The sequence below is a fragment of the Mustela nivalis genome (genome assembly GCF_964662115.1).
Source record: "Mustela nivalis genome assembly, chromosome: 1".
Taxonomy (NCBI): Eukaryota; Metazoa; Chordata; class Mammalia; order Carnivora; family Mustelidae; genus Mustela; species Mustela nivalis.
The window spans coordinates 11,688,922-11,707,702 of record NC_139020.1 but is presented as its reverse complement, the minus strand read 5'-3'; the positions used below and the strand labels follow the sequence as shown (position 1 = coordinate 11,707,702).

General features: G+C 40.1%; 1 protein-coding gene across 1 annotated transcript in view; it reads right to left on the bottom strand.

Moving 5' to 3' along the window:
* The window catches only part of PAXBP1 (PAX3 and PAX7 binding protein 1), a 34,839-nt gene extending 16,976 nt beyond the window's left edge, over positions 1 to 17,863 (bottom strand). Inside the window, exons 1-8 of the mRNA XM_082723823.1 lie at positions 16,398 to 17,863; positions 14,823 to 14,951; positions 10,230 to 10,406; positions 8,953 to 9,174; positions 8,296 to 8,399; positions 6,722 to 6,939; positions 6,009 to 6,198; positions 2,273 to 2,396 (exon numbers count right to left, since the gene is read on the bottom strand). Coding sequence (XP_082579949.1) covers positions 2,273 to 2,396; positions 6,009 to 6,198; positions 6,722 to 6,939; positions 8,296 to 8,399; positions 8,953 to 9,174; positions 10,230 to 10,406; positions 14,823 to 14,951; positions 16,398 to 16,746 — 1,513 coding nt within the window. The 5' untranslated portion in view covers positions 16,747 to 17,863. The remainder of the gene's footprint in view (positions 1 to 2,272; positions 2,397 to 6,008; positions 6,199 to 6,721; positions 6,940 to 8,295; positions 8,400 to 8,952; positions 9,175 to 10,229; positions 10,407 to 14,822; positions 14,952 to 16,397) is intronic.
* Positions 17,864 to 18,781: the final 918 nt, after the last annotated feature.

Sequence of the window (18,781 nt, the reverse complement as noted above, 5' to 3'; positions counted from 1 at the left end):
AATTAGCACTCTATTTCAGTGCACCCGAACTGTCAGACACCCAACTATTTTTAAAAGCTGACTTTCTGGGCGCCTGGGTGGCTCAGTGGGTTAAGCCGCTGCCTTCCGCTCAGGTCATGATCTCGGGGTCCTGGGATCAAGTCCCGCATCGGGCTGTCTGCTCAGCAGGAGCCTGCTTCCTCCTCTCTCTCTCTCTCTGCCTGCCTCTCTGCCTACTTGTGATCTCTGTCAAATAAATAAATAAAATCTTAAAAAAAAATAAAAAAATAAAAAAATAAATAAAAGCTGACTTTCTGAGTTGTTCATTCATACTTCAAAATCACTCTGACATCAGGAAGGACATTCCAGAGTTTAGCAATTATAAAGCAAGATGAGCATGATAAACAAGAAAGATGCCCCTGTTGTACCTCAAGAGTTCACACACCACAGGTCAATCAGTTCAAGTCCCAAACTATAGAAACGATTCCTGTCTCTTTATGGGGTATCCTTCATTCAAGAGATATTTTAAAGAATGTTCACTGCTATAATAAATACTTAAAACGTCTCAATGTTTGTAAGATTCTATAGTATATTATGGAGCTAGGAGAGTAGATGACTCGAGGGATAGCCTCCTTCACCTCTCTAAGAACTACATGCAGTAATTGTGGGAAGTTCACAAATCTCAACAGATGAAATGCAGGGTTTTTGGTTTCTTTAAAAAAAGATCAGAAATGGAAGTGATTAACTTCAGTGTCCTATTTAATTTTCCTCCAACATTTAACAATGAATATTCCCCTCCAAGGCAGTATTTTTCTCTTTCTCATTATTTTTCAATTTCTTTCCAACTCTCAGTCTAATTAACATACATCATTCAACCTTTACTTCCAATATCATGTAAATAAATAGCTTCAAATTATAAAGAACAGATAACAGGCAGGAAAAGGTATTTGATGAGATGCACAGCTCATACAAACCGTTTAATTTAAAAAGGAATTAATTTCCTTTCATAGGTTACCTGTAATCTGCCTCAGAAATCTGGTTCTGCCAGGATCTAAACTGATCTGGAAGGCCTGCGTTAAGTCATCTAGGTGCCCAATACGGCAGTAAACCAATTTAAGTTTGTGTGGCAAAAGAAAAAGGACAAAGCCATTCATGTGTCTCAGGTCTGAGTCTCACTCAGCTCCGAGGGCCATATCACCACCTCTTTACAATGGTCCAAAACCCATCCTGCACACAGGATGCCTTCTCAAAGATCCAACATCTAATTTAGGGGACACCCTGTGTGACAAAGCAAGGTTTTCAAAAAGAGTAACACTAGGGCCCTTGGACTGTTTAACAAGAAGATACTGGTCACCATCCAAGACCTAGCAAAAATCTCTGGGGACAGGACCAAGAAACCTGCATTTTAAATTAATATTACAGGTAATGCTTATGTACACCTCATTTAGAACTGCTGACACAGGGAACAAAGAGATGACAAAAGAAGCCACATGAAATCCAGGCTGGGAAAATCCCTAGCAGAGCACCCAAGAATATGGAGCACAATGGAAAAATGGAATTAAAAGGTTTAAAACTTGTGGTTAAAGAATCTCAGCTAAACTATTTAATGAGAGATTTCCAATTAATTTTGGTTTTCCATAGCACATCTCTTAATGGAAGGAATATAAACCAAATTTCTGAATTTTTACATTAAAATTTTAAGAACTGGAGACAACAGACTTATTAAAAAACAAACAAACCCAGTATAAAAGGCAAACTAAAGAATAAAAAAAAAAAAAAATTTGCTTTTCTCCAAGACGTAAAGCTCAAAATCCCCTAATCTTGGAGCTGTATCATTTGTTATGTCATTAAAACCCCCTCTCAGTATTTTCCTTGTCCCCAAACTCAGAATCTTTCACTGTGATCAACAACAGCATTCGTATCAGTGCTATGAACAGGATGAAAATGGTGGTGGGGGGGATCAAATGGGGTCAAGTGATAGTGGTTTTAAGATATAATAGTGTTCTTATCTTCTCTTTACTCTGAAGAGTGAAAAAATATGTCCACAGAAGAATAAGATTGATAGAATATCAGTGCACATTTTTGAACTCCTTTGCAACACTCTATTTTCTTAAACACAATCCAAGGGCATGCTGTTGTAACTTTTAGAACTACCTGACACAAGAGCAAGGAAATGTGTTTCTTTAAAGAAAAAAAAAAAAAAAAAAAAGCTAAGCTCTCTAATTTTCAATTAGGCTGCACTAAGTAAACAAGGTTGTTTAATGAATAATAAAAACCTTCAAGATGGACTGACTTGAATGGCTTGAAAACTCCGAAGATTCATCTTTAATATCATCTTGTCGTCTTTGGACAAGGCGGGAAGCTCGCTGTTTGTACAGCTGATGTATTGCTGATTCAAGTTCATTAATCAGTGGCACCTGTAAAAATACAACACACTCCGTAACACCAAACTCCTCAGTTGCTTACTTAGTTGAGGGTTCCACACTATTTCCGGATTTCTGAAAAAGTACTCTCTATGGACAGAACAATCATGAACTCCCAATGGGACACAAACTGCAATTCAGTTCTACGATGTTTGGGAAACATCTCTTCTTTTAATCCATATATACAGTTATAATGTCCAGTGCCTAGTTATTGGAGTAAAAGTTTGGTTAGGAAACTTAACACTTCAGTATTAGTAAAGAGAGCAAGTAAAGAAATGTCAAAAACTGTAGTGCTTTTCTTTCAGAATAAAGTACTTGCAAGTCTTTTAAAGTCCATTTTTAGTTTTCCAGCAGCATGATCTACCTCAGAATTTTTGTAGCTTAAAATAAACCATTATTGCTGTGCAGTACCAAAAAAAAGGCAAGGGCTCCATGAACAGGTAAGAATGGGAGTCTGAGAACTGCCCAATTCTGGACACTTAAACTGCTCTGCCACATGTACGTGCCAAGTACCTTAACAGTAATGTAGGAATGTCATACTACACTGTAGCTTTACTACACATTCTTAAAGTTGAACTGCATTCACTTACAGCAGTGAGGCAACATTTCCAGCTTTCACTAACCTAGTATCAATATCTCAAACTCAGAAAGCTAGTAAATATTTAAATTTTTCTATATTTTGTAATGAAATAATAAAATTCATCACATGAGTTATCAGTTTACAAAGTCAATGAATTTTTCCAGGTTAATACCCACAGCTAAGCATTCACTTGGTTCATACAGAGTACAAAAGCTTAGAGAAGGAAACCTCACTTAAAAAGAAAAAAAAAAAAAAAAAACAGAAAACTTTCTTTATCAATATCTTATCTTATAAACCAAATGCTATGAAACTTTCACAAAACACTAACAACCACTACACATACCTGAGGAAACCAGAAATTCTAGTTTCCTGATGGTTAGTGCAAATGGAAAACACATTATTTAGAGTTTGGGAACACTGGCACCAAGTGTTATAGCAGCTTCCTGAACTGAACAGACTGCAAATGGAAAATAAAAAAAGGCAGGTGGAATTCAAAGATGTCTGTAATAAAAGCAATTTTATACACTTGCATGATTCTGTTGAAAAAGTAGCAAATGTTCACAGAAAGATCAAACTGATGGAGTTATTTTAATCTCTAATATGCCACACCATGGGCAACAATGTCCCCAAATCTGCACTGATTATCTTAGACAGCTGGGCCCACAGGCTCTATCTTTAAAATTTACAATGAGTAATTTTTTTTTTTTTTAAGCATTTAGTGCTGTATTAATGGACTTACACTTCTCCACCCCCTTATTTTTTTCACACCAAACAGGATGAAAAGTAAATGTACCTATATATCTAAGGTGAATTCTTTCAGTCCTGGAGATTATTAACATTCCTCTACTGTGAGAGCTACACACCTAAGGTTGCATCAGACAGAGTTATTCAATTTACAGTTAAAAATTCTGATAATGTAAATTTTCTGTTTCGGTAACTGGAATGCCTTTCAACAAAGCTGAGAAAATTCTGAGAATAAAAACCTTCAAACACATTTTTCAGCTCTCTCTCATGTTTTTTAACATTATTGATTTTGTCTCAAGAGTATGCACCATGACAATTTCTTTACCCTCTCCAAACTCAAAACTGTTCTTGACTAATTTTATTTCAAGACCAAATTTAAGGTGACGAACACAAGAAGGAAGATGCACTACAGGGAAACAAAACAATGGAAAGTTAAGATGATCTTTAAATAATTAAAAAATCTCAATTCAAAACTACTTAAACTTTCATAACAAAAGAGAAAAAAAAAACAAAAAAATTATCTTCCTATGGCCTTAACAAATTTTTATAGTATAAAATGAATATTCACATGTATCTAATTATTCTTAAATATTTCCAAGGCGACAATATATGACAATATCAACTTAGAAGCAGTCTCTTAATAAAACTCAGTGCATATGAAAATGTCAAAATGAAATAAAATACTCATCCTTAAAAGAAAGGATTATCTACCCTGTAAGTGACTCTGAAACCACATTAGCACATCTGAAGTGATTTCTCTAGGAACGTGGTAACTGATCACGATCAATAAAGTATATACTACTTATTTCTAAAACAGCAATTAAAAAATTATATGAACTAGGCGTTCTAGTAGTCTCTTTAGTTCAAGAATGACATAATCTAGTTGATCACATTACCATCAATTTTTAAGAGTTAAGCTTACAGTTACAACTATTTAAGTTGACAAAGTTCTAAAGCAGAGGCTCATCTACTTCCAGGAAAAAACTCCACAGGGACAAACCTCACTTACAAAGTATGGTTTAAGACAAAGATCCTTTCTCCAGCCACAAAAAGTTATTAGACTCCCACCATTTCCGCTGGGCTCAAAAGGACTTTATTAATAGGAAGGACACAACCACCAGCTCTGACACCTATGTCTACTTCCCACCTTGACTCTAGCCCCCTGCAGAGTCAAACCTAGGTTTCTTTCCCACCTTTGCAGTGATCTGCCACAAGGAATATCATTGCTCAGACTATAGTTGCTTGTCCAGAAATCAGGTGGTAAGACAAGAATGTGATAAATGCTACAGATAAGACCCGGTGAATGCTATCTCAGCCTACATCAGACCACAGACTGTCTAGAACCATCAAGACCCAGGAGGAAGACAGGCTTGCAGTGTTCTTTTGTGAGTCTTTGGCTTTAGGGTATTGAAGTAATAAGAAGAGATGACAAAATGCTCCTTCAAACATACTATGCTTACAGATTCTATGCTAACCCACACAGCCAAGAAAAAGGGGAAAATGTGCCTTCTAATTCTGAATCACTTGGAAGTTTAGAGATAGGATATTCAAGGATGTTAATTTTTCTTTAAGTTTACAAATGCTTAATAAACCAATGCACCAAATACATTTATCTTAAAAAAGAAAAATCAATTAAGAGGTCATTTGAGAAGAGGATCCCATGTACAGCTAATTTTAAAAATGCAAATAACCAGTATAGTAGAATGCAAAAAACTATTCCAAGTGACTAGCATACAAAGAAACAAAAAACAAACTTGGAAGAAATGAGGCCTTCAAAGAAATTATGACCAACGTTATAGTTCCTGAAATGGACGAAGCATAGGCTTATTTAGATTAAAAACTCTCAGCAGCAATGGTGACCAACTTTATTTAGAGTTAAAAGAAAAAAAAACTAATAAAACTTTGCGACTTCATGCCTATTTGGAATAATCTGTAGAAACAGTTTAAAAAGAAGTTTAGACCTAAACCGTAAAAAAGAAAATTCCACCAGAGTCCCTTATATTCCAATTTTTCAGGGCAGGCCAAATCTACCAGTATATTAAGCACAACTTGCCAAAGTCTTATTTAAATACGCTTTCTCTTTTTTGTTTTCAGCAAAGGCACTGTTTTGCCACCCCCAAGATAGAGTGTCGCTAATGAAGGAAATGAAGCATGGCTTTTCATCACTTCTAGAGCTGAGTTCAGTGTACACTTGTGAGAAATACAGAAAAGATCTAAACAAGGTCGTCTAGACCTCCCTAATTTTGCCTTAGTCAAAGAGATTAATATTTTTGCATTCTTACCTTTTCACTGAAACACTCAAGCAAGTCTTGGACATACCCTCGCATTTCTTGCAAAAATTTATACCGTTCACCAATACCCCCAGAAGACCCTTCTAATCTTTCAATAGCCCTGGTAGAGTCCACTCGGCTTTGCAGATGTTTCTCATGCTGCTGTCGATTTGTTTTGTGCAGTTCTTTCATGGAGTCCAACCTTAAGAACACAAAAGGATAAATATAACACATTTACATCCAAAAATCTATGCTGTCAGGACTCTTGCAATATTATAATAATGCACTTAGTTCCACTATTAGAATTTAAAAATACTTGGGAGTGCCATCTTTTCATCTGTACTGCTTTTTTGTCAAAAAGAAAAAGAAAAAGAAAAAAAAAAGCTGTTTACAGACTTCATATAAAGTTATTTGGTGTGCTAACCAAAATCTGTTTTGCTTTTCCCCCCATATCTTGACTACACTTTTCAGAGTCCAAGAGGTACGAACTCAGAACTGTCTTCAACAAGATCATGGAGTGGCATTTTTTATAACTTTTCGAGGCTTCCACAGAAGTAATCCAAGAAGGTAGCAGAACAAAGTATGAAGTCATCTTCTGTTTAGCTTTTGAAGATGGGCCAGTGAATCTTCTTTGCCGATATTCTGCATCTGCTACCCCAGACTACATGTTGCCTGAGGGAACAGAAAGCTAGAGGACAGGTCTTTAAGAAGTTGATCTGCCCTACCTGTCTTTAAGCTGTTTCTTTACCAAATCAATAGTAACGGGAGTCATCTCATTACTGGGAGTTTTGAAAGGGACTGTATTATCTGTTTTTTGAGATTTGGCATCAGATGATCCGTAGGCAGTATAACTATAAGGAATGCCATAGGAGGAACCATAAGGCATCGTCTGGTAAGTGTTCTGGTAGTACATATTCACTTCAGTGGGCTGACTTGATTGAACCTAGAAAAAGAAATGGGATAAATGTGAATTGGGGTTAAAAAAAAAAAAAAACAGCAAAAATTATACCATTTTCCAAATACTATGTTAATTAAAATAAATAGTTGCAGAGCTCTTCAGAATCAATTAAAGGTAGGGCCGGATGAACATCCTAACTCTAATGGAATGACCAGATTCATTTCTTTCTTTTTTTTTAATTTCTTTTCAGTGTAACAGAATTCATTGTTACGCACCACACCCAGTGCTCCATGCAATACGTACCCTCCATAATACCCACCACCTGGCTCCCCCAACCTCCCACTCCCCACCGCTTCAAAACCCTGACTAGACTCATTTCTAATAATTTTCAGGAAAACATGATATCAAAGAAGTTTAGAGTTGAAAGGGACATAAAGAATAATCCAAGGCCACCATGTTATCAATGGAAAAGAACAAATGACTTGTTGTAAGAAGAGAATAAATAGATAGCAGATACTAGAGAATGCCATCTAAGTACCCTATTTTCTTAATGTAAGCCAAACATGCACAAAATTCTGTGTCAAAACACCGGTAACAAAAATAGTTTACATTTATGCAACATTTCCACTGTTCTACTTAATTCTATAAAGCAAATTGTTATAACTATTAAGGAATAGACTTTTCATCTACAGTTAAGTTTTTGTATCACAGAGAACTCCATCTTCCACAAAATAATTTCTAAAGTCAGAAATAATAAGCTCTACAGAAAAGAAAGATTTCATGTGAACAGTGGTTCTCAAGTTCAATGTGCATCAGGATGACCTGGGAGTGGCGGCTGTGCCACCCCCCCTTCTCACTCACTGATCTCAAGAGGGTGAGAATTTGCATTTCTAACAAACTCCCAGCTGCTGCTGCTGCTAGTGGTTGAAGGGCCACTCTGAGAAACACTGATGTACAAAACCAGAAATCTTTCCATCATTCTTTTTTTTTTTTTTTTAAGATTTTATTTATTTATTTGACAGAGAGAGAAATCACAAGTAGCAGAGAGGCAGGCAGAGAGAGAGGGGGGAAGCAGGCTCCCCACTGAGCAGAGAGCCCGACATAGGGCTGGATACCAGGACTTTGAGATCATGACTGAGCCAAAGGCAGAGGCTTAATCCTCTAAGCCAAAAATTGGGGCCCCAATTTTTCCATCATTCTGGCTATAAAAAGCAAAAAGTAATACAGTTTCTTTTAAAAGCTTATTGGAATTTAACTTTATGTGATTTTCTTAATTACATTAGTTGAATGAATGTCAAAGATTCAGTTCAACGGTGCAATACGTTTTTAACTCAACAAAACAGGCAATAAAGGTTTTCCCTTTACTTTTTAATTTTTGAAGTGAAATCCTGCAGCTCTTACCTGAGGGATATTAATTCCTTTTCTTATTTGCTCCTGTTCCCATCGGCTGAGCTCTTCATCTTGTTCTCCAGTTACTAAGGCATCATCATCGCTCCCCTCGATGCCTGCAGTCATGGCAGTGAAGAAAATTAAATATCAGAAAAGCAGGGAGGGAAGAGTTGCTATCCTGACACTTCGCAAAGATTAAGCAAACCACTGGTATTCATTCAGTCTCCCTAAAACATCAATCATGAACTCCTCTTTGATACTCCTGACTTTGTCTTAGCCAAGGGTATCCCTTGAAGCAAAAGGATAAGTATTACATAATCTTAAAACTTTAGGAGGGTCTCCTAATCTGTGAGCTTGACATCAAATCGACAAAGGGAAGAACAAAACCTGAAAACCTCTAAAGAATGTTAAGCTGATTACATAAATTTATGCATGTAAAGTGCCCCTAACACAACACTGCCTACTCAGGAAGTGCTCAATAAACATTCACTATCACAATCGTGCTTTGGCTTCAAAAAAATTCCAGTAAGACACTTGTACCCAAGCAAAAACAGTCCTCAAACATTAAACATAGTTAAGTCAATGTGGGTACTTTGTTTGACTCTATTTAATAGCAAATCATATTCAACAGCAATGCAACAGGCCTATTATCTTATTAAATCAAGTTACCTATTTCCTCAGCGATTTTTTGTCTTTGTGACTTTTCCTTCACAGAAAAAACTATGCGGCGCTTCTCATCATCATCTTCATCATCGCTGGCATCATTCTCGTCTTCTCTAACAAGGCGGCCTTTACCAGGCTCATTGTCATGAGGAGTGAAATCTCCTAATTCTCGGGCCATTTGACGCTTCTTCCTTGCAGCATGTATAAAAGCTGCATCGGGAATTTCTCCTGCAAACATATGGCAAGGATTATGAAAGACGGAGATATCAAGGCATAACATTTCTAGTTTCTTGAAAATATGAGGGGTAAAATAATCTCACCAAGAGAACCCTGTTGTAGGGATGGTCTAATGTTAGTTGCTGGTGCCCCCTTCCCAAACTGTGCCTATAGTCCAACTAATTTACTTTGAATTTAGCTTAAATGGAAACTAGAAGTTGCTATAAGAACACTAAAATATATATATGTAATGGCAATACGTATGAGAAAGAAGGGAAGGGAAAATCCACCACAGCAACTTTAACTGACTTTTTTCCATTTTTCAGAAATAAAAGTAATCAAATCATATTACTGAACTAGAAAGCAAACAATAAAATCGGTGCCCACGAATACATCACTCTGTACTTAATTTTGCCTCATATTAAAGCACAGTATGTTTTTTCCATGTTGTTCGGCATAAATACAATTTTTAAAGGCCTAACAATATTCATGGACAAGATAAAGCATAACCTACTACATAATAGAACTGACCTTTCACCTACAGTAAAAATTAATGCTTCGCTACTTGTCTAATGTTATTTTAATAGCTTTGGAACTTCCCATCATGTAAACCTATCTTAATTTACTATGCTGCTCCTCCCACGCTACACACTTTTATTGGGAAACTGGTCACCCGGTAAAGAGATTTGCGAACTATTTCTTAGAAGTAAAAGGAAGAGTGTGGGGGCATAACACTAATAGCAATTACTTTTGCTTTTAGTAGATTTCTCAAAGTTAAGTTTAAGTCTAAATCTGAAATACATTAAAAAAAGAAAAAATTTTAGTCCCATCTATCCATTTACTTTAAGCCCCACATTTGCTCTGATTAACAAAAGTGCCTGAGAATGAACCTAGAAAAACTGGGAAGTTTCTAGTTCTTTCACTTTATTTGCAAAAGGAAACACCTGGGCTTCCAACAGGAGCATCATAGGAAATGCCACTTAGCTAACGCCTTCTTTCACCATCTTTCCACATGGCCCCTCCTTAGGGGCTTCCTTCATTTCTGAAAAGTATCTGCAAATACACACCTGGACGGAGAACATTCAAAGAAGATAAAGCGTTTGAAAAGGCTCCACCAGCTTTCGGCTTTTCTTCCTCCTTCTCACTTTCCATATCCATTTCATCTTCACCGTGTTCACTGATGATCAGCCCATCCTCTTGACTGGTGTCCTTAACATGTCCTGTTTTGTCCAAAGGTGGTTCACCTACATTTGTGAAAAAAGCTATTAAAATATATTTAAAATAGAATGTATAGATTAAGTAGGCACTATTTTATTTGTTTATAGGCTTAATTTGTCTCAGTTTAAACTATTTTAATTATTTATAAAAAAGTCAAACCACTAATGAATGAAAAGGAAATATCCAATAATAGGCATTAATTGGGAAGTAAAAGTAATACAGGAGTCAAAGGGGTGCATTGGCGGTTCTGCTCAATTTCAGTTTGAGTTCATTTAATCAAAATTTTATTAAATTTATCAAAATTAACTGTTTCTTCCTCTGAACTCCCACTGGTAACTGTTCATACCTCTTTGAAGCACTATTTCACTTAGTATCAGCATTTCATTAAACTCTAAGCCCCTTTGAGGCAGCTTTCTATCAAGAACAGTGTTTATGGACCACATACACCTCTCTATAATGAATACTTCAGGATTATCTTCATCATTCACAACCATTTGTCATCCACCACCTGAAGGGGTAAGACCCAAAAGCCATGTTTATACAATCTAACTCTGACCCCACTGCTGTGAGTGAATGTTCAAGCATGTTTTGTGACCAAAACAGAGACAACCTAATTCTCTTTCCGGGAACCTGGAACTGAGACAGCGAGGCAAGTCAGAGACCAGGTGGCACTAAAAACAACAACATGTAAACCCGGAAGGGGGCTGCAGGAGTGCCATATTCTACCATATGGACAGCGTGCTCCCTAATTCTGAGGCCTTTCACAAAACGAGTTGTAACACTGCTTTCCTGCCACTGCAGTCCAGGAGGCATCACTGTTTAACTGTACGGAGCTTTACATCCTTGTAACTAAATAATCCTACTGCACCATCAATTGCAGGCAAAAATCAAGAAAATCAAAGTGTTTTGCACCTCGGGCACTGAACCTTGCACACAACAGACACAAAGAATATAATGAAATAGTACAAGTTTATTCTAAATATGATATTCTTCTCATTTCCCTAGTTATATTCCACTCCCAAAAAGCATTTCAAAGATTCTCTATTCTTTTCAAACCATATTCCATTCCCCTCAATAGTAATCGAAGGGATAATACCACTTCCCCACACACACACTTTACACTTTACTAAGATTTAGGTCATTATGCCTTAGGCTCCCCAGTTTCCTCATCTACCATCCTAACTCATTAGCCAAAGCCTTCCTTCTGAAGTGCATTCTGATGCTGTGAGATTTAAAAATTCATCTTATCAGACTGATACGGTTAGATGGGAGTCAAAAACAACCCATTTCCTTCTACTCTAAATCCAAACTAAATCAATGGCTTTTAACAGAACTGTGAAAAGTCATATATGTTCAGATAAAGATTTCTGCATATTTTAAAAGACCAAGCAAATATATTTTATGATCAAACCCATACAGGTGCACAACGTGGTTACAGTTGAATTTTTGTTAGTGGACATTTATTATCCTTCAAGATGTCTTTGTAAAGAGATACTAAATAACCTTTCTCTAGGCTCTCAGAGGACCCTCAATTTCTTCTACTACCAAATCAGGAAACTTATTCCCATGAACATTCTCTTTACCTTAAACTTGATTAGGCTCTTCCTTGTCTTTCTTCTGTCTACAAACACAGGTTTCTCCTTATCAAAAAACTTCTCTTTGATCCCAATGGTCCCTCTGGTGACTCTCCTCTACTTCTCTCTCTGACAAACTTCTAGAAAGCAGTGTGTTGCCTTCTACTTCACCAACTTGTGCCTCAACCTGGGCAAATAGCCTTTGATTTCTTTCAGTCCAAGCTCCCATACCAGCTAACCCAATGACTGAAGCTACAACGAATTCATACAGTATTGTTGAGCCAAACAGATAGAGCTTGGCTAGCAGACTTGTCTCTTCTGCCAAACACCCTCCTCCAGAAAAAAAACAATAGCAACACTGCCTATGGCCTCTCCTTGGTCCTTTCTTTCTGACTTTTCTGGTACTTTTTCATACAAATGAGCATCATCATCTCAAAACTTTTCCTATCTCTTTTTTGGCCTTAATGATTTTATTTAGTAAATCCTCTTCTCTGTGTGTACGCTTATTAAAGGTAGAAGTCTCTGTCACAGACAAAGGTCACAGGTCACACAAGAGCTCATAAATTCCAGACTCGCTTCAATTTCTAAGTGCTCCTTTCTCAATTCTCCTGACCTTATCTGCACTATTATATTGCATGCAGTTGGGTTTTCTAAAGATTTGGGAAAAAAAGCAGTTTCCTAGACTCTGAAATAATTGGTTCCCCTAAAAATACTTCTCTTCCTACCTGCCTTCCCTATTTCTATATATAATACAGCATTTTTCTCTGTCACTGTGTCACAAAAGTTCAGAGTCTGTTTCTTTTAAATCCAACAGCTAAAGTATATATCAAGCCTACCGATTTTTCCCTTGGAATGTTTTTCAAATAATCCTTTCTTTCAAATAATCCTTTCTTTCTTCTCCCACACCCATAAGTGAACAGCTTTAACTCATCCAAAATTTCCCATTGAGTCAGGAAAAGCCTCAGTGTCACTCAACTAAGACCTTTTTAAACACACTATTAATGGATCAAAACCGGCCCTTGATTTTAAAACTGTTTTAGGCCTCCAATCTCTCCTTGTGCCAATCCATTCTGCATGTTAATACCAGGTTAAAGTTTCAAAAGGCATTTATCATGTCACCATCTTGGCAAGCCACCCAACAGCAACTCTAAACCCCTTACTGGATACTAAACATCCTTCATCATCTGTCAACAACGTACCTTTCACCCTAAACCTCTACTTCCTCTATAAATCATCCACTTTGACCTGACAGATGTACTTGCTCTTAACTCAGTCACTTTAAAATATGGTAATACACCCATCATCTTCCCTCTTCCATCTTTTGGAATTTAAATGATCAAAAATCCACTTTCATGGGGCATCTGGGTGGCTCAGTGGGTTAAGCCTCCGCCTTCAGCTCGGGTAATGATCTCAGGGTCTTGGGATCGAGTCCTACATCGGGCTCTCTGCTCGGCAGGGAGCCTGCTTCCTCCTCTCTCTCTCTCTCTCTCTCTGCCTACCTCTCTGCCTACTTGTGATCTCTCTCTGCCAAAAAAATAAATAAATAAAATCTTTGGAAAAAAAAAAAAATCCACTTTCGTATTCTACTTTATATATGACATTCCTTCTCCTGACTCTTAAAAAAAAAAAAAAAGCAGTTCCTCTTTAAACCATTCATTGGACATTTTGCCAAACACTGGGTCCAATTATACATTTAAGTGATGCTGTCTCCAAAATTAGACTGTAAATTTAAGATATAATGACATACTTTTTCACATTAAGCCTGAGGCTGAGAACCCATGAAATAATAATTCTATCCTTAATTCCACAGAATAAAAAGGTTGCCCTAAGACATATACATGAGAATAACTCAGACCACAGGATATTATAATGGATCCACTTCCCTCCAAGACAAATAACGTCTTAAAACTGTTAAGCTTCAGTTGTGAAAGGGTGTTGAGAAATGTCTGTACAATGTAGGCAGGAGCCTCACACTGAGGAGTCGTCATCCACATATCTAATAGGGCTGCTGAATGAGAAAGTATTATCAAGAAACATTAAAACAAGGGTGTTCAGGGACACCTGGGTGGCTCAGTTGGTTGAGCAGCTGCCTTCGGCTCAGGTCATGATCCCAGGGCCCTGGGTTCAAGTCCTGCATCGGGCTCCTTGCTCACAGGGAGCCTGCTTCTCTCTCTGCCTCTACCTGCCACTCTGCCTGCTTGTGCTCTCTCTCTCTGAGAAATAAAATCTTAAAACAAAAACAAGGGTGTTCCTCAAAGTTCTGCAAGAATTAAACTAACTGCGGAAATACCACCAAAGAACTGAACATCTGTCTCTATAAAATCCAAGTACAGGAACTTACACAATACTATCTTAAACCAGAATAAATCTGGGTCTCAGGCTTAAGTGGGAAACTTCCTTTCTCTGGTTAATAGCAGTCTGAACACTAGCAGGAAAATTGGAGGAAGATTCAGGTGTTACAGCAGAAACTTTCCGATGGCAAGGACTCTGTCTTTTTAAAAAATGCATTTATTGGGATGCCTGAGAGGCTCAGTCGGTTAAGCGTCTGCCTTCAGCTCAGGTCATGATCCCAGGCTCCTGGGATCGGGTCCCACATCAGGCTCCTTGCTCAACAGGGAAGCCTGCTTCTCCCCGCTGCTTGTGCTTACCCCCACCCCTGACAAAAAAGAAAGAAAGAAAGAAAGAAAGAGCATTTACCTGTATTAGAATTAAATAACAGAACTGTATCAATACTCAATCTGGACCTTTGACAACAGCAGAATCAACTGAACAAACTCATGATATATACAGCAAAAACACTCAACCAATCCCTGTGAAAAGAGCTTTCATTTTGTTATTTCAAATGAATCCTATTAGTTTGGTACTTACTGTCTGTTGATGAGTTGAGTTCTGTTTTAATCTTTGATTTTTCAAGATCTTCTTTATATTCTTTCTTAAGTAACTTTACTATCTTTTTGCTGTAACTTGATTTCTTCACTTTGAAAACTTCTTCGTTTTCTAAGAAAAGAAATTAAATGAAGTCTGTAGCAACCATTTCAGACAGTATCTTCCCATCTAACTTTCACATGGTCTTAATGTGCTTTTTGCATTCACCAAATGGATACTCATACACCCCAAAGCATTACATAATTTGAAATTATTCCAAATCTGTCACAGACTCTCAAAAGCTGTCCACTTCATAAATTAACCTATATAATGCAAATTTGAAACTTTCTGAAAGGCACTTGTGACTACACAAAATTTTTCTATGTCCTATTGTCTTCCTCAGCAGAAAAACAAAAACAATGAAAAAGCACTTAATCACTTTATTTTAAGAAAAAAAAAATATCCAAAGTCAAAAGATGCTGGGTAAGAGAGCTGTCAAGTCTGAGTAAATCTATAACCATCACAACATGACATATTTCAAGACTAAGCTGAGAGCAAAGCACTTTTCAAAATTAAGTTTTGGTAAGTATCCACCGTCTCTGATTTGAAAATTTTAAAGTCAAATGCAAACACTTTACCGAATAGTTTCTGCATCATCATAAAAAAAAAAAAAAATCTGGGGGTGATCCTCTCAAACAAATAAGAAATAACAGAAGGCCAAAGAGAAACAGAAAGGCCCGCCTTCCTGGAAAGATGAGAGAATCTTGCATCAATATACAAGTGAGATATCCAAAAGTCTCTCTTTTTTTGTAACATGCACTTAATTGGGTTACATACACATGCAACTGTTCGGGAAGTTAGATTTAAGGCTCATATATAATCAGAAATCCAAATCCACTGCAACCTCGCCTCTTGCACCCGACTGGATAAACTGCTTTCAATCTCTATTACACCGTCTCTCTTCATTGTCCAAAAATCAATGCGAGGAAAGCGGTACATCTGTACCCCTTATTTTCATGGAGAAACTGAGGCTCGGCGTCTGCAAGGGGCTGGCCCAAGGTCACTCACAGCCAGAGCTTCAGCTCCGGGGACTCTGTCCCCAGATTTAGGATTCCTCTTTACAAACCCAGCCTTCTTGGTCAAGGATGTGTGGACAGATCCCCCCCGAGGCGTGGACACAGTGACCTGCAGAGGACTCAGACCCGGCCACGAGCAGACAGGGGATCCAACTCAAGTTCACCCTGAAACACACCCGCCAGGAAAAAAGCAGGACAGGGGGCACTTTATTCCCACTTGACAAACTCAGAAGGACGGATCTGAGCTCCTGGCCCTCAGAGCAGGAAATGCACAGGAGGACGGTGAGGAGGAGGCGGTTGTTAAGAAAAGGCTGGTGGTGGCGCGGGAACGCGTCCTCCGCCAGGAGCAGAAGGCCGGAGGCGGGGAAAGATGTGCAGCAGGTCGGGCGCGAAGGGGCTCTGTTCCGGGCTGCGGGGGCTGGGCGTCCAGGGAATGCGGGGACTAAAAGTGGGGGCCCAGGGTAGGGAGGCTGGGGTCTGGGGTCCGAAGCGCGGCGGTTACCTTCCTCCTCGTCCTGGAAGCTGAGCAGGCTGGCGCGGGGTACCTCTTTGTTCTCTCGCGGCCTCTTGCGCGGCTTCAGCCCATTGCCGGGCTCCGCGCCGCCGGGGAAGCAGCCCCCGGCCTCAGCCCCGGAGCCCGGGGTCAGCGCGGAAGGAGGCAGCAGCCCGGGGCCCTGCAGCGACTCCCCCCCAGGGGCCCTGTCGCCGCCGCCGCCGCCAGAGCCCGGTTCTTCGCCGGTGCCCGGCGGCGGCAGCAACGGTGGCGGCTCCTGCTCCTCATCGCGCTCTCGCTCCTCCTCCTCCGAGTCATTCCGCTTGCGCACGTTCACTCGCCGGGCCTTTCGGAACATTCCCGCGGCTCGCACGGCGGTCTCACACCCGCTCCCACACCGCGGCCCCGGCGGCGGCAAGCTCGCGACGGCGCACGCGCGCACTCTGGGGCGCCAGCCGGGTCCCGTCTTCCCTCAGTCTACCGCGCACCACCGAGCGCGCATGCGCTCGCACCCTCCCTACGTGGAGAGATCTCCGCCCCTCTCGCGAGAACGTCAGCTTTTTGCGCTGTCCTCTGTCGGCGTGGAGGACTGTTGGCACGGAACTCTGGGAATCCGGGGCAATCCGACCGGTCACAAAGAGGATCATAGAGACGGAGAGGAGAGAGTGGGCTCGGTTGACCCGCGGCCCACGGTGCTGCAGTGCGTCTTCCGCTCTTACGCAGAGTAGTCAGTCAGGAGAGGAAACCTCCCGCCAAGGTCTGGGAGGGGCAAAGAGAGCGGGAGGAGGAGGAGAGAAAGGAGGGGGAGGAGGAGGGTTGAAAAGAGAGGAAAGTAGAGAGGGACGGGGTGGGGGAGGAGCCAGAAAGAGGAACCAGGTTAGGGGAGTCAAAATAGGGTCCCAGGGTGGATGGTCTACCCCAAACTAAGTTGACTTGTGCTGTGGTAATAATTACGAACTCTCTTGGGTCACACTTCGTATTTCTGTATCTTTGGAGCTGCAAAGCACTTTGAAAAGCATTGAATCCCATTTATGATCAACGGTTACCTGGCCTGGTGTGTTGGCCCCTTTCTCGGTTATGCGCCAAGCCAAAGTGTTTCAGCGTTTGGGAAAGAATGCCAGGTCTGCGAGCAGCTCGGAAACCCAGCTAATTTCGGAAACGGAAGGGACATGGGCTTGCCGGAGTGGGGCTGGTTGTGGCGCCCTTCAGCCTTGCGTCACAGACGTCGCCGCCGTCACGGTCCAAACGGGCAAGGCCCCCTCCGGTACCGGACCGTGCGGTCGAACTCACAGCCTTGCCCTTCGTATCAACAGACTGGAGGCCTTTTCCTGCGCGTGCGGGCGTATATGTGAATTCGTTTTCATGTCTCAAAATCCGAAAGGTTACCAAGGGCCTTCCTATAGTGAAAAGAGCCCACCCCTCCCCAGAGGCTTTCCAGTAACGCAGGAATTAAAATCCTCACGACCCCCCCCCCCCCGAGATACTCTATGAACATAAAAGCAAATAAGTGTATCTTTATGAATTACCTTTTTACGCGTATTTGTTTTTAGTTGAACGTAAATTGGAGTTCGGTGTATGTCCATACATAAAGTTGGCTTTCCTTTTACCCCGGGGCCTACCGATCTATTGTTGGAATGTACCATGATTTATTAAACCAGCCCCATAAAAGTTGATATTAAGGTTATTTCCCATCTTGTTGTAATATTCAATGCCACAGTGAAAAGCTTTGGAAAATGGTCACACCTGGAGAATGAAAAAATTGGAAGTACTAGATCCAAACGTGTGCATTTATATTTTTGCTAATTCTAAATTGCGCTTTATAGAATCTATGCTTGTGGAGGCCAAGAAAAACAAGGCTGTACCTATCTCAAGTCTAGCCTTGACAGAAGTGCAGCCATCTTAGGTCTCCGTGATGGGTAAATGACCCCTGGTTCCTGGAAGACTGACCAAAGGTTTTGAAAACAAAGAGAAAAACAAAGACAAATCAGGAATAGGATAGCTTAACGTTGTAATAAATCATGCCAGAAAAACAAGAACATAGGGCCAGCAGTCATGGCCCAATCACCTACTGCTGAGTCCACCCTACTCCGCCTTTAGAAACTCTGACTGTAATCTGGTTCTGTGTCAGGTATGCTTGGACCCAAGCTTAAGCTTGTTGGATAAACCCTCGTGTGAGTGCATCAGTATTGGCTCCTTGGTGGTCTCTTGGGTACAAAACTTGGGCACAACATTTGGAGGTTCCACTGAGATCTGAGAGACCCCCAGGACCCCGACCCGGAGGTTCCTGCGCCGGCTGGCGAGTGCACACGTTTTCCTGTTTGCGTGCATACTTTCTGGGAGCTCCAATCTGCACTTTTACCTGTAGGAATTCCAAGCAGTACCTGGGTCAACAT